The sequence below is a fragment of the Spermophilus citellus genome (assembly GCF_964194105.1).
Source record: "Spermophilus citellus genome assembly, chromosome: 2".
NCBI lineage: Eukaryota > Metazoa > Chordata > Mammalia > Rodentia > Sciuridae > Spermophilus > Spermophilus citellus.
In genome coordinates, this window is record NC_138183.1 from 179,481,418 (window position 1) to 179,505,094 (window position 23,677).

Here is a 23,677-nt window from a genome sequence, read left to right on the forward strand (position 1 = left end):
TGAAATACAAGGGAAGGAGGAAAACAACAGAAGAGGAGGAAGAGAGGCAGAAAGAGAAAAGAAATAGGAGAAGGAGAAGAAGCAAAAAGAAGGAGAAAAGAAAGGGACTAAAGGAAGGGAAGGATAGAGATGGGAATTCTATGAAAAAATAGTGGCTGGTAAAATTGCCAAATCAGTTGGTTGTGGTGGTGCATGACTATAGTCCCAGCTACTCTGGAAGCTGAGGTAGGAGGATCTCAAGTTTGAGGACAGCTATGACAATTTGGCAAAACCCTGTCTCAAACTAAAAAGTTATAAAAAGAGCTGGTGGTGTTGGTAAAGCACCCCTGATTTTAACCCCAGTAACACTTAATAAAGATTTTTTGTCCCTCAAAAATTAATAAAAGAGAACAAATTATAGATATCAAAATTTCAGAGACAAGGAAGAAGAGAAGAATGAGAAGTAGAAGAAAGAAAAGCTTAAGCAATAGCAGAATAGCAAATAGGCCTATTGTGGAGATGAGGTCGAGTCACAACATAATATCTAATAAAAAAGAACTAGGCAAAAGCTGAGGAGGATTAACCAAGAGGAAATAAAACAATTAGTAAATAAATAACAATGTGTTCTATGTAATCCCAATAGTGTTGCTAATTACAAAATGTTCTTAACACTCCAACTAAAAAACAGAGATGGTTTGATTGAATTAAAACAACAACAACAACAATAACAAAGATCCAACTGCATGGATCCACATGAAAAGAAAAATAGAAAGATGTACCATGCCTAAAGATAACTGGTGTTGCTAAATTAATATTTATATAGACTTTAGAACCAGGAATAAAAAGGAACAACTTGATAAGAAACAGGTCTATTCATTAAGAAGGTGAAACTTTTTTTTTGTAGAAAAACCCAACTGTTTTATTTGTATTTATTAATAGAGACTTTACTTCTGATACTAGATGTGTGAGTTTTCTTCCACACCAAAGAATTTTTCAATTCTCTGTGGACACCATCTGAAGAAGATGAAACTTTCTAAAGGTATATAGATATAATAATAGAAACCTAAAATATATAAGGAAAAACTGGTGCAACTGATATGACAAAATAGATATATTTATAATTATCACTTGAAGTTTCATGCCAATATTCTTTCTTTACTAATAAAATTAGTAGACCAAAAATTTATAATTACATGTAAGATTAGATTAACACTATCAGGCAATTTGATATGATTGACATTGGTAGAAAACTCCACATAGGGTGGTAGAATGTGTATATTTTTATGTACACAGAGAATATTCAATAAGATAGGTCATTTTTAAGAATTACAAAATAAATTTAAAGGTATTAAAATAATAGAAATGTTATTTGTCTACAACAGAATCAAACTGAAAATTAATAGCAGAAATATCACTATAATATTCCTAGATATTTAGAAATTAATACACTTCTAAAGGAGCCTTGAATGGAAAAGAAATAGAGATATTTATAAATATTGTGAACTGAATAATATTTTTGTAAACAGTCAAGTTTTTGGTATAAAAACAGAACAGTGTATGAAATGCATTTATAATATTGAACAATCTTATTAGGAAAAAAGATATAAAATCTATATATAATCTTCTACTTAAGGAACTAGTAAAAGAGATAATTGTATGGTAAGTAGAAGATGCAAAATAATAAAGTCGCTATAACAAAAGAAAAAGAAGAAACAATAAGCCAAACGAGCAAACAACAAAAAATAAAATCAATTAGATCTAAAGCTTTCCATTAGAAAAAGACCAATAATATTGATAAAGTTCTGGTTAGATTGGTTATAGAAAGTCAGAGAACACAGACGTTACCAATATCATGAAAGAAAAGAAAATATTGCCTCAGAACCTATTGAGATTAGGGATAAGATGTCAATAACATATAATATCTTCTGCTAATAACTTGACAATTTATACAAAGTCAGAATAATTCCATGAAAATCACAAACCACTAAAGTTAATTCAAGAAGAAATAGATACTTCAATAACCTAAATATATTAAAATAATTAAGTTTTACTTTCAAAATCTTTCTGTAAGGAAAACTCCTTGATCAAGTAAAATATTACTTGATTAATGAATTCTATAAAACATTTACAAAAGAAATATTGTCAATTCAACAGAAACTCTCCCTCCAAATAAAAGAGAAAGGAATTGTCATTTTATGTGCTCAGAATTACCTTGAAACCAATACTTGGCAGGTCTTTGTGTGAAAAGGAAAATAAACATGCAAGAGTAGAACTTAAGTAAATCAAATAAATACCTTAATAAAAATGGAAATTTAATAAATGATCTCCTTAAGAAATTACATTTGAAAGTAGAAAATTCTTGCTACCCACATAGGATCATTATAGGCTAGGTTCATTTGACAATGGGTGACATGTACTGATGTTACAACAAAGAAAGAGAAAGGATCTTTCATTGGTATGTAGATAAATAAACTATAAGAATTCAGGGAAATTCTAGTGCTGATGACTTGAGGTAAAATTGTGAAGTTTATAGGCAAAAGAATGAACAATCTGCTTGTCTCATGAGGAGAAATGAAGCCATATTATACAGAAATATCTCACCTCCGATTGAAGTCAAGAAAGTCCAGTTAAATTCCCCACTTAACCTTGTACTGGCTTTGAAACTCACAGTCACTTTTCCTCTAAGTTTTTTGTTGTTGTTTTTTTTTTTTTTTTTTTTCATTACTGAGGATCAATTCCAGGGCCTTGTTTATGTAAGGCAAGTGATCTACCATGGAGCTATGTTCCCAATGCCTTTATATTTTATTTTGAAACAGAGTGTAAGATTTTCAGGTTGCCCTTGAATTGACAATCCTGTCTCAGCTTTGTTATCATATATGTCCACATCTTCCCTTGGCTTAATTTCTGCATTGTAAAAACAAATTATTGTATAAGATTATCTAATATTAACTAGGAAAGCAAGGTATTTCTTAAATGCAGCTTTTCTTCTCAATTTGAAGTTTGAAAGTCCTTACCACTATATCTTCCTTCACAATCCCCCTAGCTTACCATGATCCATTTACACAAACCTATCCATCCCTCCTTGAACTTCGTTGTTTCAATTTCAGAGGTTTTGTACTTGCTTTTTCTGTATCAGTATTTGGTTTAATTTCAAACCACAAAATTTTGTGAAGTACAAATCCTAGGTTTCAAATTCTTCAGGAAATTATTTTTCTATCCATATCTTGGAAACTGAAAGTTTTGTAATTAATTATCCTGGATTTTGTTTTTCTTCTACATTCATTCATCAATAGTGCAGATTTTCAGAGCCTTGAATTTATGTAAGCAAGTTGATCCTAGCCTTGTGTGGGCCCAAGTAATTCATTTCTGCTATGTCAAGGGCAGAAATTCTATATGTTAGGTTACTAAGTCTAAAATCCTAACAGCCAAGGTTAGGGACAAACCAGTTTCTGAGTTTGATGCTTCTGTTTTCCATTTCTTTTTCTTTCTGGAATCTGATTGGCCTTGATGTTTTGAGAAATAACTATGCATATAAAATAAAATTGACTATTTATCTGCATTTTCGTCTGTTTGTCTCAAGGGAAATTTCAGATTCTCCTAGTCTAGTATCTTGCTAGAACAGAAAACCATGCATCAACATTATCACTGCCCAAACAAAATAAAAGTCCATTTTAAAATAATGGGGAAGATGTTCTTACAAATAAATCAAATGTCTTCCTCAGAGCTCATGACAGAAAGAGAGGATGCTGAGGATGGCCTAACTGAGGGCACAAAGTGACTGTAACCCAGTGACAGCTTTCCTCTGTGCCTGCCTCCCTCATCCTGAGCTTTAAAACCAGTGCTGAGTTATCCTACTGAAGGAAAAGGAAAAGGACAACCCCTAGGAAGAAAGGAGGAGGAAGAGGAGGAGGAGGAAGGGAAGGAGGAGGGGGAGGGGGAGGAGGAAGGGAAGGAGGAGGAGGAGGAGATTCATCCCTTCCCAGTGACAATGGGCCCTAAAGGGAAAAAACAAATACTGCGCGTTAGGCTCTGGACTTTCACCCTTCCAGTGAGTCCTGGAAGGAGGAAAAAAATAAACAGTTCTGGGTAACAATGGGTACAAGAGGCTCCAACTGGTCTCTGTATTTTCATCCCATCCCAGTAACAATGAATTTCAGAATTTTACGACTTTTTCCCTGACTTTCCAAACCAACAGTTCTGCTTAAGTCTTCAATGATTAATTCACCCTCTTTGTAACCTAAAAAATGCAGACTCCTGTGGCCATTTTCTACCCAGAAAATGCACCCTTCCAGTGCCTGATTGATTGACTCCATGGCTTAATAAATAGCATCACTAAATCTGTTGAGGTCTGTTCCCAAATGTTATTTGTGCTTACATTTACATTTCTGTGGTTTCACTTGTATGGGCAAATGTCTGGTATTCTTGCATCAAAGACCTCACAGAACCGGGATCATTGTGGTTAAGGGATTTTGTAGGCATTATTCCCATTCTCCAAAGCATTGTCTTCCTGGTTTTGTAAAAGGAAACTTGGTAACAGGAACCTTGAAGTTTGTTCTGATGCTGTTTTCTTCCTGAGATTAAAGGAACTTTCCTGTTTCTTTCTTTTGTGGGAAAAGCACTTTTTAATAGAAGAACATTGTTAATTTTGATAAATACATGTATTTTTCTCCTGATGGATTACTCTGTATAAGGACACAGCTGTAGAAAGCTTCTTTTCTTACTGCCTCTTACCCCTTGGCTTCCTGAATTTATTTATATGTCTTTCTGAGTATCCAACAGATTCTTATCCTCATTGTTATTCTATATTATTGTGACAGTTTGTACTTGACAAGATTTATCTCATCTCGGGGCTGCTTTTTTGTAGGATAGAAATAACATTTGTGTGATGCATCCTTGGTTATGCATCTTCTGTTTCCTGATTTGCCAACAATATATAAAGAAACTTTATTTTGATGCTTCCAGAAATGCTCATGTCATCTAAATTAGATTAATAAAGTCATACAAATTATGAATAATTCAACAAATGAGATTCACAATATAGCATTTCCTATGGATATTTTCTATACTCATTAGCATTCTTTAATTTTTTATTTAAAGAAATAATGGATTAATTCCCCCCTAGAAAATGATATCTGTTAGAATTGAAGCCACATTTTTTTCATAGTTTATTTTTTAAAGCATTTGAAATGCTTCTTTTTAATGTTTTTTTTTTCCTATCATTTCCTATCATTTTTGAGGGGAGAAAATTTTTCTTAAGTGATAGGTGATGTAGTTTATTATTTATTAGTAAAGGGAAAAAAAAGCCATTCATGAAAATGCTATCTTTAAAGATTTTTTTATTCCTCTCAAATGATCTAATTGTTTTGTTTTTTATCATCATCATCGTTCTAAAATAATGGGTGTAATTTAACATTTCAAATTCTTATTCTGTCTTCATTCTCAGTGTGAGTTTCATCCTCACCACTTGTTATGGAATGAAATATGATATTGAATGTCTGCTCTCACAATCGTGCAAAAATATTTTTCTGCTGTTTAAATAATCAGTCTCTTGTACTATATTATACTAACTGTAGGAAATGAATATACCATCATGATATAGTGACAGATGCAAAAAACAATGACCTTTGGGTAAGACAGAAATAAATTAGATCCTATGTCCGTCAATTAATAGTTCTGAAACATTGGATATATTCTTTAATCTTTCTCATCCTCAGTCTTTAGACTTTTAAAAAGGCAATGATTAAAATTTATTTTAAGGATGAAGAAAGTAGTGCATATGGAAATGTCCTTGCGTAGTATCAAGCAGATTGCATTGAAATACATGAAGTTATATTATTTTCCTGTTATCCAGCCCATAATGTTTCTCAAATTCAGCAGACCACTGCTATATTGAATGAAATAAAATCTTTATCTCATTTTTTTCCTCAAACCTTTCATAAACTCTTGCCCTATTCATATCCTTCCAATCAACATTCACCTGTTTAGAAGTGATGATCTCCACTCTATTAGGATGAGAAAATAAAAATATTTACATCAGAATATGAATTTTTTTAACACTGAGTTTGGAAGTTATGTGGAATTATAATATATATATATATATATATATATATATATATATATATATATATATATATTATATAAATAGTCTATCCTTTCCCTCTTTAAATCAGGAAAAAAAGGAAGACTCATCCCTTCTGATAGAAAAGGTCCTACCACTCTAGTGGGCTTTGGAATTCAAATCTCAAGAACTCCATGAGGTTGTCTTTTGATTCTTCACTGTGTCCCTCTGAGTGTTATGTTTTATTTCCAATAACATACAAACATTTTCTAATATCTCCATCTTAAAAAAAAACTGAGACCACATTCCTCTTTTTATTTCATATCCCTTTCCTGCTTCCCTTCTTGTCAAAATCTTTTGAAAGGGTCGTTCAGAACCTGCTCCAGTCTGACTCCTTCTGGTAGCTTCCACTCTGCTGAATCTGCTGTCATTGAGGTCACAACCAACCTCAGGTTTTCAGAGACCACAAGTAATTTTCTATCTCCATTTTATTGGCTTCTTAAGAAAAATTTCTTTGTCCACTTCCTGCTTCTTGAGCTTTTCTCCTACATGGCTTTTGTGAGTTATCATATCCTTGTTTCTGTCCATACTCATTAGTCAGAGATTCTTACTCTTCTTTGCTAACTCATCAATATCTGCTCATCTTTTTAATAATGCATTGTGCCTTTGCAGTAAAGATGACCAAATACATGACTCCAAACCTATTCTTTCTTTGACTTCAATACTCCAAGATCCAACAGAATTCTTAGTATCTAATTGTAATATCCTAAAGAACTTCAGTATTCCAGAAGAAAATTTAATTCACTTTCTTCACAAAATTTATTATTAGTTGTCTTATCTTTTCTGCTTCTATAAATAGACCTTCCATTCTCCCTAATGTGTCACACTCTAGAAATCATCATTGTTTTCACCATTTATAAGAAGTATTAATATTAGCTATATGTATATCATCACCAAGTCTGTTGATAAATCCCTTTTCTTTTACCACTCAAAGATCATGGGCTCAGTTTCTTTGTCTTCCAACAACTCCCTTGTCACTTGTCTGGTTGATATCACTATTATATCTCACCTAAATTAATGCAATAGAGTAAGTCACTTCCCCCATTGAACTTCTTGTTCCAACAATTAATTTGCCACAGCAATTGGGGTAATTTTAAAAAATGTCAATCTTAAAATTATTTCAGTATCTAGATTCTATGGTTTGGATGGTGTCTCCCAAAGGCCTAAAGGTTTGCTAAAGGCTTGATCCCCAGCTAAGGCACTTATTTAGGTCATTGAGCACATGCCCTTGAAGAGAACAATGAGACCCTGGTCCCTTTCTCTCTCTCTCTCTTTTGCTTCTCAGCCAGCAGGTGAATGCTTTTTCTCTACCATGTGCTCCCACCATGATATACTACCTTACCATAGACCTAAAGGCAACAGGCAACTGATCATGGATTGGAACCTCTGAAACTGTGATCCAAAATTAGCCTTGGAAGTGGAAAGCTAGCCAACACACTTGATTAAGATCATTTAAAATCTTTCCACTGCACTTAGAGTTCTGCTGGTCTCCTCACCCTCATTTTGTAATAGATTTCCTTTGTTTATCATCTTTTGCTTTTCGGTCTCCTTTCTAACCTTGTGATAAGACAAGTTCATTTCTGCCATAGACCTCTTGAAATAGTTCTTCCCACTTCCTGAAACACTTGCCCCACAGGCTGTCTCCTTTTGTGATCTCGGTGTTAAATTATAGTTCATTTCCTCAGAGATAGCAGCTATTGCAAGTCTATCTCAATTGAAACCTTCTCAAGTAATTATTTATAAGTATATATTTTCTACCACACCATAGTGCTAAATTGAATTCTGTGCTTCTTTCTTTCTTTCCTGGTTTCCTTGAATTTCCTAACCCCACCATTGAATGCAAGCATCTAAATGTTGAAAATCTTGTCTGTCTTATAATAGTGTGCTAAGAACATTGATATACATTTATAAAAATATCATATAATAATCAAAGATAAAACTTCAGGTATCTATTAACATAAGCAGCATTTTTCTGGCTGAGAAAAGGAATGCTTAGAGGAGAATAAATAACTTGTTTGAGATAATAAAATAAGATGTGGCAGCTTTGGAATTCAAAATGAGGCATGTCTGATTCTGAAATCTGTGATCTTAATCACATGATTTATTGCCTCCTAGCCTCCTAATTTCTGGTCTTTTGATGTATTTTTCTAGGCCTCTTGGATCTGATGCTTAGTGCTATTTTAGCAGTTCTGACCTTTGGTTCTCTAAACAATTATGATGAGGACCTTTCCTATGATCATACTGCTTCTGCCTGCCTTGGCTGAACATCACACTATCGTGTTAAATATCCCATTCTACCTCCTGGGACCTCATATTCTGGGACTTCCTTCCACTTTGCAACAAACTGTGTCTTTGGGAAGATCATGCCTTCTGTACCCCAGTTTTCTTATTTGTAAAATAGGAGTTTTCATCATGCTCTTGAAATGTTCTTTCAGATTTTAAAGTTCAGCAAAAAATATTGAAAATTCATGCTTCTTTCCCCTTCTGCCTATGAGATTTTCAGGTTACCAATATTTTAATTTAAGCAATTTAATTTCACTAGTACCAAAACACATTAATCCTACTAAGAATTGGATGCAGTTGGAACATTCTTTAGGTTATTAGTTATAGCACAATTTTTTTATCTGTTGATAGAATATAATTCAATTTCCTTTGATCAATATTTGACTCCACAACAAAATGTTATTGATAACCCACCAGATGTCTGCCTAATTCAGAGTTATCAATTCCACAACAGTTTAGTATTTAATGAATCACTTCTATGTGCCAGGGTTCTGTGTTAGGTGCCAGAGATGACTGATATATAAACCCGGTCTAAAAGGAGCTCATAATTTACTGGGAGACATAGATAAACCAATGAATCAATCTAACAAATGTAGACTGGTCCAAGAGCTAAATCTAACAACAACACAAAAACAACTGTAGAAACGTGGTCAAATATGAACATAATGCTATAACTGCCATTTATTCTAGGGAGTTAATGCTGTTTCAGAAAAAAAAAAATCAGGGAGCCTTTTAAAATCTGGTGACAGTCCAACAGTGTGAAAAGAAACCCACAGACAGACAGACCTCCCTCTGCTATACTATTTGATTGCAAGAGCAGACTTTAAGATATTTCTATGGTTTCTGAGCTTACCTCCTTCCATAACCCTAGAAATGCTGCCTTTCTGAGCAAGCTTTAGTCTTGCAGTCACCAGGAGGGAAGCAATCTGCTGTTCATTCCTGAAGCCCCAGAGAACCACCCTTCTGCTTGGACTATTTCTATGCTGCCAAATTGGCAAGGAATCTGTTTTGAGGGCATGTGGGTCAGGGTAGCCTTCTTAGTAGGATAGCTCATGGGAGACTTGGACAGGGGAGCAGAATGGAAGGGAAGCCTCACTGACAAATACAGCCAAGAATTCACTCCAGGAGATGTAATTAATCTGTAGCTGAGGAGCAAGGCAGGTTAGCCATTCCTGGAATGTGTTACTTTAGGTTTGCACCCAGCCAGAATTCCCATGCACTCAAAAGATAAGCTACACAGAATTGCTGAGATCTTACCAATTGTAGACAGTGCTTAGAAAAGAATGACTAAAGAAAAAAATATATTGTATATGCTTTTCTAAAACTCTCTTTATGAGAGCTAGTTTTTGCACAATGCTTTGTAGTTTGTAAAGTACAAACTCACATACCCCTGAGGAAGGTAGTATCACAGCCACAATTTAGTAAATAAAGTGAGACTCAGAATGGTTCAGCAATTTCCCCAAGATATTACAGAACCATGACACAGTACCAGGTCATGCTCAGCGGCCCTCTGACTCTAGAGCTCATGGTTCTTTCACTACAGAATGGTGTCATATTCTGAGCTGCCTTCCTCCACCTCACTTTTCCACCATTATATTCTGCCTCACCTTAGGCCCAGAGCAATTGATCCAGCTGTCTATGGACTAAGACCTCTGAAACCAAGAGCCCAAAAATAAACTTTTCCTCCTCTTAAATTCTTTTTTTTTTTTTTTTTTTTTTTTTTTATCTTCACACTTGCTAGGAGCCACAAGCAAATATACGATGTATGGCACCTTTGGTTGTAAAGTGACGCCAGCTAGCCACTGAGATGATTATGTTAAGATTTACATTCATATGGAAATTGGACTCCCGCTGTTCACCTTGGCCTGCTACCGGACTCATGTTACGGACTCATGTTACCAGACTCTTGGAGAGTTCCCATTGGTTGGGGAAGGATAGTAGGAGGAAATTCCAGGGGAGGTCCGGGGGACCCCGGGTTCCGGGGGACGCGCGGTTCCGGTCAGACGCCCGCGTGGGAGGACCGGTTTTGGCTTGCTGGCGCTGAGAGTGTTGGCGGCTTTTTCAAAATAAAGTTTTGTTCCTGCTTGAGTGGCTCGTGATTCTGTGCCCAGCCAAGACTGCGGCGTTTGGCGGCCCGCACGGGGAACGCCTGGAACTTAGAGGTGAGTAAAATTGCTCGCCCCTGAGGGAAGGCGACAGGATGGGTGCCCATCTCAAAAAACAATGTGTTCTTGTTTTGATTTATTTTGTTTTTATTTCGAGCTCCCTAGCCCTAGAATTTTCTCAGGCGAACTGGGAAAAATGGTTGGCTCAAGGTTTACAGTTATTTGGCCCTGAGAAAGAGAAAATCGATACAACCATTCTCTGCTCCGTTTTTGTTTCATTCTGTTTCAGCTTTGTTTTATCCTATCTTATTGGGTTACGTTACCTTTATAGTAGATTAGAATCCAGTAAAAAACAAACCGAAAAACTGCTAAGTAAATTGTTAGAGGTCCAGACTATGGTAGAAAAAACGCTAGGTCAAGCAAAAGAGAAGGTCTCTCAAGCTAGTCACACAGAGGAAAATTTAAAAAAAGCAAGCTTAGAGGAAAAGCAGCCATCAGGTGGAGAATTACAACAGGAGGTTGCTACCAACTCCGTTCTATCACCAGAGGGCATAACTCAACCAACAGCTCCATCTACCGCTGAGCGGCCCTCAACTCCCGTAGTTGATGGACGGAATTCTGAGGCAGGACCCCAAAGATTAGCATGCCCTGTACTTGAGCAGGCAGGAGGGCAACGAATTCACCGTGCTTTAGATTTCAAAACAATAAAGCAATTAAAGGAGGCTGTAACGACCTATGGGCCGCAAGCTCCCTTCACAATAAGCATGGTCGAATCTGTTACCAACTTGGACATGACACCAGCAGATTGGGCTAACATGTGTCGATCTGTGCTAAACGGAGGACAATATTTGTTATGGAAGGTTACCAATGAGGAATTTTGCATGGAGACAGCTAGGCGAAATGCAGAAGCTGGTTACCCTCAAAGAAATATAGAAATGCTTTTGGGAAAGGGACCTTATGAGGGTCAAAGACAGCAAATTGAATATGACCCTGGCGTATACGCACAAATTGCTGTAGATGCAGTTAGGGCATGGAAAACTTTACAGGGGCATGGAGACTTACAAGGTCAATTATCTAAGGTAATACAAGGAACTAATGAACCTTACGCTGAATTTGTAGATAGACTTATTCAGTCAGCCTCTAGGATATTTGGTAATACAGAACAGGTAATGCCATTTATAAAACAACTGGCTTATGACCAAGCAAATCGTTGCTGCAGAGAGGTCATTAGACCATGGAGACATGAAGATTTAAACACATATATTAAATCATGTAGAGACATTAATGAACAAGGGCAAGTCTTAGCAGCAGTACAACAGGCTTTAGATGCCAGGCCAAAAACATGCTATAATTGTAATCAAACAGGACATTTTAAAAGGAGTTGCCCCGTAAGAGGAGGGTTTAACAAAGCTGGATATCAAAGGAATAGAATACCAGGTATTTGCCCACGATGCCATAGAGGAAAACATTGGGCTAATGAATTTCTCAAACCACCATAGAGGGTATTCCGCTATCAAAAAACGGACAAGAACCAAGTGTTTACCCACGATATCGTGGAGAAAGGTATCAAACTCCATTGCCAAAAAACGGACTAGAGGGCCCAATGCCCCGGGGCCCAAAACCACAAATATATGGGGCAATGGAGGAACCCAACAGCACCATCAAGGTAGTGCCCAGGACGCATTATCCATTAAATCCCTCATCAGACAAACTAGAGGGAGCGCAGGGCTGGACATCTGCGCCTCTGCCAGAGCAGTACTAACCCCAGAGATGGGAATTCAAATCATTCCCACAGGAGTAAAAGGACCTCTTCCCCAGGGAACAGTAGGCTTATTATTGGGACGCAGTTCTTCTACACTAAGAGGACTTATGATAAGTCCTGGGGTAATTGATCCCGATTATGAGGGTGAAATAAAAATTATAGCTAGTTCTCCAAGAGGTATATCAGTAATTTCACCAGGAGATAGAATAGCACAGTTATTAATAATACCCAGCCTGCATGATAAATTTTCCAGTTGTAATGTAGAAAGAGGTTCCAAGGGATTAGGCTCCACAGATGTAGATTGGGCTATGCTGTCTTTGAATTTAGATTCTCGCCCAATGCTAAAATTAAATATTCAAGGACATGACTTTAATGGGCTGCTGGACACAGGAGCTGACCTTAGTGTCATCTCTTGTCAAGAATGGCCAAAACATTGGCCATTACAACAAGCCACTCAAACGCTTCGAGGCCTAGGAGTGACAACAAATCCCCATAGAAGTGCTATGGTATTAGATTGGAGGGATCCTGAAGGATGTGAAGGAACTATACAGCCCTATGTATTGGATCATCTTCCCGTAAATTTATGGGGACGAGATGTCCTAGATCAATTAGGATTGACATTAACAAATAACATCAATCCTAACGCGCCCACTACTAGGGCTAAACAAAGCTTTAAGAAAGAAAAAAGATTAAGAGAACAAGAACAAGGTATGACAGCACCTATTCAAATAGATCAAGAAATAAATAGACATGAATTGGGTTTTCAGAAAGGGCCACTGAGACAATCAAAATTACTTGGAAATCAGAAAGACCAGTGTGGGTTCCTCAGTGGCCCCTGACTAAAGAAAAGATACAAGTAGCCCATGACTTGGTCAGACAACAATTAGCGGAAGGACATATACAACCTTCCGTATCCCCCCATAATACTCCCATTTTTGTCATTAAAAAGAAATCTGGTAAATGGAGATTATTACAAGATTTAAGAGCCATTAATAATGAGATGGTTATTATGGGACCTGCTCAATCAGGGATTCCTCAATTGTCTGCTTTACCAAAAACCTGGCATGTTTTAGCTATAGATATTAAAGATTGTTTCTTTTCAATTCCAATTCATCCCGAGGATAGTCCACATTTTGCATTTACTATCCCTGCACTGAATCATGAAGGTCCTGATCAGAGATATGAATGGAAAGTACTCCCTCAAGGGATGGCTAACAGCCCAACTATGTGTCAAATTTATGTTAATAAAGCAATCCAGCCACTTAGAAACCAAAATCCTGAACTACAAATATTTCACTATATGGATGATGTGTTATTGGCACATAAAGATAAAAACACATTACTAGAATGTTATGCCACACTTACAAACTTATTGAAAAATTATCATCTAGAGATAGCAATAGATAAAGTACAATTAAATCTTCCAATTAATTATTTAGGAGTTCTATTATCCTCAACCATGGTCTGTCCACCAAAAATTCAAATACGAGTAGATCAACTCAAATCACTTAATGACTTTCAAAAGTTATTGGGAGACATAAATTGGATAAGGCCTTATCTAGGCATACCAACAGGAGAGTTAGGACCTTTATTTGATATTCTAAAAGGTCCATCAGATCCAAATTCACCCCGCATGTTAACGCCTGAAGCAAGAAAGACATTAAAAATCATTGAAACATATATGGAAAATATGCATTTGGATAGAATTGATATAAGTTTGCCTTTATTATTTATTATACTACCAACAAAAAATATTCCTACAGGAGTATTTTGGCAGGAAGGTCCATTATTGTGGATACATTTATCTTATTCTCCTAACACTATTCTTACTAGATATCCTGAGGCTGTAGGACAATTGATACTCAAAGGAATAAAAGCAGCTAAGGGAGTATTTGGGATTTCTCCCAATAAAATTATTACTCCATATACTATGGATCAAATTGATGAGTTAGCTAATGAGTTAAATACTTGGGCAATAATCATGTGTAAAACTAGTGTTTCATTTGATAATCACTTACCATCTAATCCTTTGTTGTCTTTTTGGTCTAAGCATCCTGTAGTTTTTCCAAAAATGACAAGAAAAACCCCTATCATAAATGCTCCAAATATATTCACTGATGGATCAAACAATGGTACAGCAGCAGTAGTTACTCCTGATCAAACTTTTACATTTTTAGTACCCAAGCAATCAGCTCAAAAGGTAGAGCTTAATGCAGTATTACAAGCTTTTATGATATTTAAAGATTCTGTATTTAATTTATTTTCTGATAGTCAATATGTAGTTAATGCTATAGTATCCCTTGAAGATGCTGGTAGGATTTCACCTTCTTCTACTGTTTTCTCTTTGTTTTCCGCTATACAAAGTCTAATCTGGGACCGAAAAGATCCATTCTTTATAGGTCATATCAGGGCACATACAGGATTGCCTGGAGCCCTTAGTATGGGCAATGAACTAGCAGATAAATCTACACATGACATACATATTTTCTCCACAATAGAAGAAGCTATAAATTTTCATAAAAGGTTCCATGTCAATGCTAATACTTTACAAAAACGTTTTAAAATAACTAAAGAACAAGCTAGACAAATAATAAAACAATGTCAAAATTGTGTGACATTTTTACCACAAGTTAATCTTGGAGTCAATCCTAGAGGACTGATACCTAACCATATTTGGCAGATGGACGTCACACACTTGCCAGAATTTGGAAAATTAAAATATTTACATGTTACAGTTGATACCTCTTCCGGATTTTTGATGGGCTCCCTTCATGCCGGAGAAAAAACTAAAGATGTTATAGCTCATTGCTTACAAAATTTTGCCACTGTGGGCGTTCCAAAACAGTTAAAAACGGACAACGGTCCTGGTTATACTTCCTCCTCTTTTAAACAATTTTGCTCATCATTTGGTATTACTCACATAACAGGAATTCCATACAATCCACAAGGACAAGGCATAGTTGAAAGAGCTCATCAAACTATTAAAATGTACTTATTAAAACAAAAGGAGGGAATTGGAAAGGGGTATATATCCCCCAAAGATAAACTTAAAATAACCCTTTTTACTCTAAACTTTTTAAATTTAGATTCATCGGGACTTAGTGCTGCGGAAAGACACTTGTACCCCAAAAATGTACATAAGCCTAAGGTACTTTGGAAAGATATTCTAACAGGACAATGGAAAGGCCCGGATCCAGTGATAGTCTGGAATCGGGGCGCTGTCTGTGTTTTCCCACAGGATGAACAGCAACCGATTTGGATTCCAGAGAGATTAACTAAAACAATTTCTACAGAAAAAGAAGATGATTTGACTCAAATCCATAACAGCTGACATCCAGAGCTCCAGCTTGGCTATTCTTACATCTGCGACAGTGATTAACCAAGGTGTTTTTTTTTTTTCAATATCTATTTTATTATTGCATTTTTCCCACATCATAAAGTTCTATTTTATTTTATTTTATTTATTTATTTATTTTTTGAGCTCATACAAACCTAGGTTAATGTTTTTCTGATCAGTTTTATTTTTTGACTGTGTTTTATTTTTTGACTGTGGAGTTTTTAAACATTGCAATGGAGATTTCACCTAAGTATAGTTACAAGGCCTTTATTTACTATTGTCTTATGTGTTGTATGTTGTGTGCACACTTCTGTTTTGTGTTGTATGTCTGTATGTGTGTATGTCCATATTTCTTATATGAGGAGCGCTCATGAAAAAATGGATCCGAATTTTTTCTTTATTCACGTGATTTATATGGTTTAATTTAAATTAGGTAAACAGCTGTTAAGGATTGTTTTTAAAGGAGTTTAACAGATCTGTTTGTTTACTTTCACCTTTCCTTTTCATTATATTTAATAATTCTGTTCAGGATAATGTCTCTTTAGCATCATTGCCAGAATTTCCATCTCCATCCCAATTCCGGTGAAGACTGAGATAAAACCAAACTACAGCTTCTATGATAGCTATCACAGTAAACTGTATAAACTGATGCATCAATGAATATAACTCAACAAGTAATGCTCAATCAAGGACTTAATTTACTTTGGGAGGAAATGGACATATTGATAGACTCCTCCAATTTGAACTGCTTACAGAACTTGCCTGGACTATATATCAGTTGCATACATTGTAAAATATCATCTGGTGCACCGAATTGTGGTACTGCTGGCATATCTTTGCTGATGGTGTCACCAGTGATGCAATTTCCTTGCCAGCTCACCCCATGTTTATTGTGGTAATACTGGCATATCTTTGCTGATGGTGTCACCAGTGACGCAATTTTTCCATAGGAGCCATCAATTGGCTTGGTGTCGTGGCATTTCTGTATCCTCCTCCCTTCTACTAGTGATGGTCTAAAATTTGGGGGCCAACAGAGGTGAGGCAAAGAACCTCACCCCCCCACTGGCACCAAGGCAAAATTTGGGGGCCAACAGAGGTGAGGCAAGAACCTCACCCCCCCACTGGTGCATAGGCCTATCCACAAGCATGGCTGAATGCTGGACCGGTAGTCAGTGACGGGTTGCTCTGATTACAGTGGATTCAACCTAAGACAGGAAGCTGACGCCTAAAGGTCAGTTCTCCCATGACGGGTAAGAACCATATGTTAAATTGGACAACCTACCAGGCACGGTCCCTAGCCACATTGCTTGTTGCTTAATTAAACAGAAGGGGGCAGATGCTAGGAGCCACAAGCAAATATACGATGTATGGCACCTTTGGTTGTAAAGTGACGCCAGCTAGCCACTGAGATGATTATGTTAAGATTTACATTCATATGGAAATTGGACTCCCGCTGTTCACCTTGGCCTGCTACCGGACTCACGTTACCAGACTCTTGGAGAGTTCCCATTGGTTGGGGAAGGATAGTAGGAGGAAATTCCGGGGGAGGTCCGGGGGACCTGGGTTCTGGGGGACGCGCGGTTCCGGTCAGACGCCCGCGTGGGAGGACCGGTTTTGGCTTGCTGGCGCTGAGAGTGTTGGCGGCTTTTTCAAAATAAAGTTTTGTTCCTGCTTGAGTGGCTCGTGATTCTGTGCCCAGCCAAGACTGCGGCAACACTTAGAATCCAGATTCTCTAATGTGAATTCTCTTGCGTTTTTTTTTTTTTTTTTTTAATCAACTTATTCTGCTTGGACCACTTCCTACTGCAGTACCCATGCTGCTTTACAAGTGTTCAAAATAACCACTTTTTTTGACTGTTCCCACTTCCCCTTTGGAGGAAGAAGATCCTCTTTCTATCATATACATAGCTCTACATTCCTTCAATCGAGTTTTTCAATTCTTTATGAAGCAGCACACAGTACACGTTACTTAACCTCTGTGGTTCATTGTATTCATCCATAATGTAATGAAAATGGCACTTACCAGATAGGATGGCGGGATTCCCATAGGTATTAAATGAATCAATTCACACATAGAATTTGGTTCCTAATAGGTTTTCAAATATATATTATTTGTGGTTTTAGGATTTTAAAAATGTTGTAACTGTTGGCTATTGTCTGTATCTTTCTTATGTTGTTTCCCCATTGATTGTTTTACTTTCAAAAGTCACGAATCAAAGTCTTATTCATTCTTCAAAAGGTTTCAGATCAAAACTGTATTCTAAACAATAGAATCGAATTGCTCATTGAATATTCACTGTGTGTGAGGCAAGGGGTTAGGTGCTATAGATACAGGGGCTGAAAAAAACAGCTCTGGTTTCTCTACTTCCTTGGTGTCCTTTTCTTCACTCCCAAATATCCTGGCCTATCGGTAACTATTACTAAGGAAGTTGCATTCTGCTTTTTGTTGCTTGTTTCTTTACATATCTAGTCTAGGGAATATTAGGTGGAGAAGAAAATATTTAACAATGGTTTGATCTTCATGTTTTAATATAGCATATGACACCTAGAGGTATTTAATGCTTGTTGAAAGAACAGATGAATGGATGCAGGTGTATGGAGGAGTGCTTGCTTTTCTCCATGGAAGGCTTTCTTAGACAGTGAAATGCAAAGCAAAGGAACATGTTTAGAAAGCTGCTTTCTGCTGCTCTGGCATTTATCTTACACACCGTCCAGTACTAACACTTTTTATTCCTTCCTGAGTTTGCTATCAACATAAAAACTAGTACTATTGGTAAAACTTGAAAATGGAAACATTGCTGCCCAATGTGTAACATAAGACCAAACAGATCATCTGAAATTGAGACATAGATAAGCAAGAGTTAGTTCAATTCAGACTATTTCCATATAGAGAATTTGAAAGCCTGCAGAAATAAGAAGGTGTCTGGAGTCATTGAATGTAGCATCCTCACCATGAGCAGGTTGTGCTAAACTGCAAGCACTTTAGAAGCTGCTGCCAGACAGACAGTGACATAGCATCCTGAGCTCAACTGCCTAGTACAATTCTTCATTCAATCAATCTATGGAGGATAGGATTCAGAAAAAAAATCACCAGCAATTGCTTTAATAAAAATAGATTAAAAGGATGTGGACAGAATGTGAAGCAGCTTTCAGAGCTCTAGGTAAATGATTGCACATTTCACCCTATTTCTGTGTTTGCTTGTTTGTCTCATTTGGGGAATTGGCACTATTAGTATTATTGCAAAAGTGTCTATGCCCACTTCAAAAAATAATAAGTGCAGAGAACATAAAGTTCATGCCTAAGTCTACCAACCAGAAATAAATTATCAATATGAAGTAATATCCTTTCTTGGCTCTATTCATAAACATATGCACATATGAATACAAATGCATATGCTTGTGAAATAGGATATTATTAAGTATTCTGTTCTAAAACATTCATTCCTTACTTAAATATATACTAAACATTTAAAACACAACAATTTAAATATACGTCATAATTTTAATGGATACTGAATTTTTCATTATATACAAGAGTTCACTAAATGTATTTGCAGTGTACTTTGTGAAACGGCAGTAGATAATATACTTAAATCACTTATCCTAGCTAGGTTTCTAGTTAGAACACCATAATTATACATTGTAATCCTTCATTTATTCATTTAAATGATGATGTGTTTGGCATTATGCTAAGTACAAAGAATATAAACTAAAAAAAAATGTGTCAGATAAAATGAAAAGTGAAGTAACAATTCAAGATTTTGTTAGGTAAACTAGTAATTGGACAATTATAATATGTTTTAATCTATGGAAAGGGAAGCACAAAAGTTTGTTGTTGTGTTGTTTGTTTTTGGCGCTGGGAATTGAATCCAGCCACATCCCCGGCCTTCTTTTATATTTCATTTAGAGATAGGATCTCACTGAGTTACTTAAAGCTTCGATAAACTGCTGAGTCTGGCTTTGAACTCATGATCCTCCTGCCTCAGCCTCCTGAGCTGTTAGGATTATGGGCATGCACCATGGCATCTGGCTCACACAAAAAATTTTAAAGACCCAAAAGAATGGTGCAAGTGCCTTGGGTAGTAGAAGAAGCTATGAAAAAAGTTATGTTTGAACTACCTCTTCACTTATAAGTATAGTGGAAACCTGGTTAGTCAGCTTTTCATCACTGTGACTAATGTAACTAACAAGAACAACTTAGAGAATGAAAGACTTATTTTGGCTTACAGTTTCATAGATCTGAGTTGATGGATGGCTGAATTTATTGCAGGAACATTATGGCAGAAGGCCATGGAGGGGGAAAGCTGCTCAGCTTATGGCAGCCAGAAAGCACTGAGAGAGTGCTCCCCCAACACTGGTCCACACTGTCACTAACCACTCCAACATATTGCTCTGTCTGAGAAAGTCCTGAAGAGCTAGAAGTTAGAAACTCTAGTTGGTTCTCTAAAGTCCAAATGACCACCTTCAAACAAATCCTCTACCACCAGTAGTTATATTTGCTTCAAACGCAGTAAATAATTTTTTTTTTTTGGAAATCATAGTCTGAACGCTCAAAATCCTGAAATAATCACTTTATCCTCTTCATGAATGCTACAATGATTACCTCATTAATCTTGTGTGTTAATGATTTTACTCTTAACTACATGCCTTAAGAACGTCTGGGAACTAGAACCATATAGCCTAGCAGACAGCTAGCCTGTCCTTGGGAGTTCTATATCTCCTACCTCAGGGCAATCTGCAGTTAATGGCTATTTAGGAAGGGTTTACAAACTGAAATATACTCTATAAACTATCAAGACATGGCTGAGTGTAGGACTTCAAATAAAACTGTACCCTTAAATGGCTTCTTCTCATTCATATCCAGCCTTACTCTTCCCTCCCTTAAAGCTCTCTCTTTACTAAACACTTCTTTTATAAAACATTGGCTTAGGATATCCTTCTGAAAAAAAAAAAAAACGACAAAAATTTATTTGCTTTTATGTGATAACTAAAGTCACATTTGATAGATATTTACTATATTTAAATCTAACAAACACATAATTTATGAAAAAGTCTCAACCAACCTGTCAACAAAGGCATGATGAAGAAGAAAAATGGGATCATTGGCTGATCCCTGCACCTGTGACATCGTTCCATTCATATAGATGTGCAAAGCATTGTGCATGCTGCTTTGAGTGGCATCTGCTATCCCAGTAAGTGGACTAGCAAATCCTGTTGGTCAAAAGAAAATTGCACAAAAAAATTAGTTTACCTAAATGATTAAAAATATAAGCAATTATCTCATTTGCTTTACAACTTCAATGGAAAGCCTAATTCAAAATCAAATCAATAAGAAAATTCATTCTGTATTGGGATTCCTTACATTCAGGATACCTGGTGAGTATTCAATAAATCTTGTGCAATTGAATGGTGTTAAATTGAGTATAATTGATGGATTAAGCAGATGGAATAGGCTGAGCCAATTTGTGCTCCCCTGGTTACTTCTATTATTCCTCCTTTCAATACTTCAAAGTGATAAGAGCATTTTATAATAATCAGCATAGTCATTTTTTACTTCAATTTGCAATAGCACTTAGAGTTCTTTTTAGTCCATTACATGTCCCCTTGCTTTCCAGATTTAGAGAACACTTTAATGTGGGTATCTGGAAGAAGAGAAAGCACAAAATTTGTGACCTCCCATAATATAATTCATTCTTGACAGTCTTGTGGATACCAGGTCATAATGTGATTTTTGTAAAAACATTTATTTCAAAGTTAATTAGAACTCATTCTCAAAGACCATACCAATCACTGATCTCTGTAAAATCACCCTCATAACATACAGTTCTCTCTTCATGGGATTTCCTTGTCTAAAATAACTATTATGGAAAAATATTATATATATATATATATATATATATATGCACATATATAATGATTTGGATGTAAGGTGTCCCCCAGACGCTCACTTGTGAGACAATGTAAGCAGGTTCAGAGGAAAAATGATTGAGTTGGGAGAGTCTTAACCCAATCAGTGAATTAATCCCCTGATAGGGATTAACTGAGTGGTAACTGAAGTGGTAGGGTGTGGCTGGAGGAGGTGGGAATTGGGGTGTCTCTTTGTAACTAGCAAGTGAAAATCTGTCTCTCTGTTTTGTGATCATCATGTGAGCTGTTTCTGTCTGTCACACTCTTCAGTCATAATGTTCTGCCTCACCTTGAGCCCTGAGGAATGGAGATGGGTTCTATGAACTAAGACCTCTGAAACCCTGAGCCCTCTAATAAACTTTTCCTCCCCTGCAATTGTTCTGGTTGGGTCCTTTTAGTCACAGCAGTTAAAAACAAAACAAAACAAAAGCTGGCTAAAACAATATACATGGCATTGACTATGTGTAAACATTTTTCCAAGAGTTTATCATGATTTTCATATAATGATTTCATATTAGGTTGAGAATGATCATACAAATTAGGCACTTACATTATTATGGATATGGAAGAAAAAGGCTTACAGAGGTAAAGAAATTTGTGTAAGATTAAAGAATAGAAAGCGTAGGGTTTGGAACAGAACCCTATTTCACTGTGGTGCTTGAGTTCTTAAATGCACCGGTTTACTGCATTTCTTATGTAGCAATAAATCTTGTCATTGAGGACAACATTTCTGTCTTTGAATAACTCTAAATGCAAGTTTTATTCATGGAATTTTACACACTTTCTTTCATATTCTTAAGTAGGCTTCAAATTGTTTTATGCATAATTATAAATAGTTTCAGAGAATATAATTCAGGGCCATGACCAATAGTATGTATTTTTATAAAATATTCTAAAAGTGCTTTTACCTTAGTGATTTGATAACATCATTCCTATCAAAAATACCTAAATGAGCACATAGTTGGAACTTTATAGAGTTTCCTTTTTATTTCAGCTTAGCCTTTATAATCTAATTTCTCATAGAATTATTCCTAAATGTGACATATTTTATGATGAAAACATTTTTTAAAAATTGGATTGGGAAAATGCTGGTCAAAGTATACAAAATTTCAATTAGATAAGAGGAGTACGTTTAGGAGATCTAGTATGTCACATGGTGGTAATAGTTGATACCAATTTTCCATTATATCATACGTTGTTAAGAAACTACCTATTACATTTTATTTTCTATTAATCAACTGTATTTTTACCATCTTTTAACTCTGGTCCTCGCCATTCATATTGCTGCAGTTATTAGTACTATAGATGGCATAGTTGACACTTGCTGTTTACTTTAATGTCGGATCCAGTTCCTGGCTATTATTGTTTTTGCTGTTGGCAATTTTTTACTTCACCATTTCTATTTTTTATTAATTAGTATTGCAGATGTTATAGTAGACAAATAAAATGTAGCTGGGTCTTCAAAGGACTTAAAAACAGCATTCTATAGTGAAACAGCCACATCAATGCTTGTAAAAGCTTAATTCACAATAGCAGAGCTATGGAAACAAAGTAGGTGCCTTTGAACATATGAGTGGATAAAGAAAATGTCACACACACATGCACACACACATACACACAATGGAATATTACTCAGCCATAAAGAATAATGAAATTATGGCATTTGCTAGTAAATGGATGAAACTAGAGACTATCATGCTAAGTGAAATAAACCAATCCCCCCAAAACAAAGGCTAGATATTCTCCCTGATATTCAGATGCTAACACACAATGAGGTGGGTAGGAAAGAATAGAAGTTCATTGGATTAGAGAAAAGAGAATGAAAGAAAGTGGGTAGAAGGGTGAGAATATGAAAGACAGTAGAATAAATCAGACATAAGTTTCCTATGTTCATATATAAATACACAACCAGTGTAAATTCATATCATGTATAACCACAAGAATGGGAAGTTATACTCTTTGTATGAATTATATGTCAAAATATAGTCTACTGTTAGTATGAGTAAAAAGCACAAAAAATTCATAAAAATTTTTAATATATGGTTGTTTCTTGGTTTTCAATTCATTCCCCCAACCTATGTCTATTCATTATAGAGTTGATATCATTTACATTCAATATTATTATAAAAGGTGTTTATTAATTCTTGTGATTTGGATTTATTTCTAATATTTAATTTGGTCTTGTA

At 35.9% G+C, this 23,677-nt stretch overlaps 1 protein-coding gene across 1 annotated transcript in view; it reads right to left on the reverse strand.

Moving 5' to 3' along the window:
- TYR (tyrosinase) overlaps positions 1-23,677 on the reverse strand; it is a gene marked incomplete at both ends in the record, with an annotated part of 114,944 nt that overhangs the window by 61,855 nt on the left and 29,412 nt on the right. The window contains one exon of the mRNA XM_081282250.1: positions 20,648-20,795. Coding sequence (XP_081138376.1) covers positions 20,648-20,795 — 148 coding nt within the window. The remainder of the gene's footprint in view (positions 1-20,647; positions 20,796-23,677) is intronic.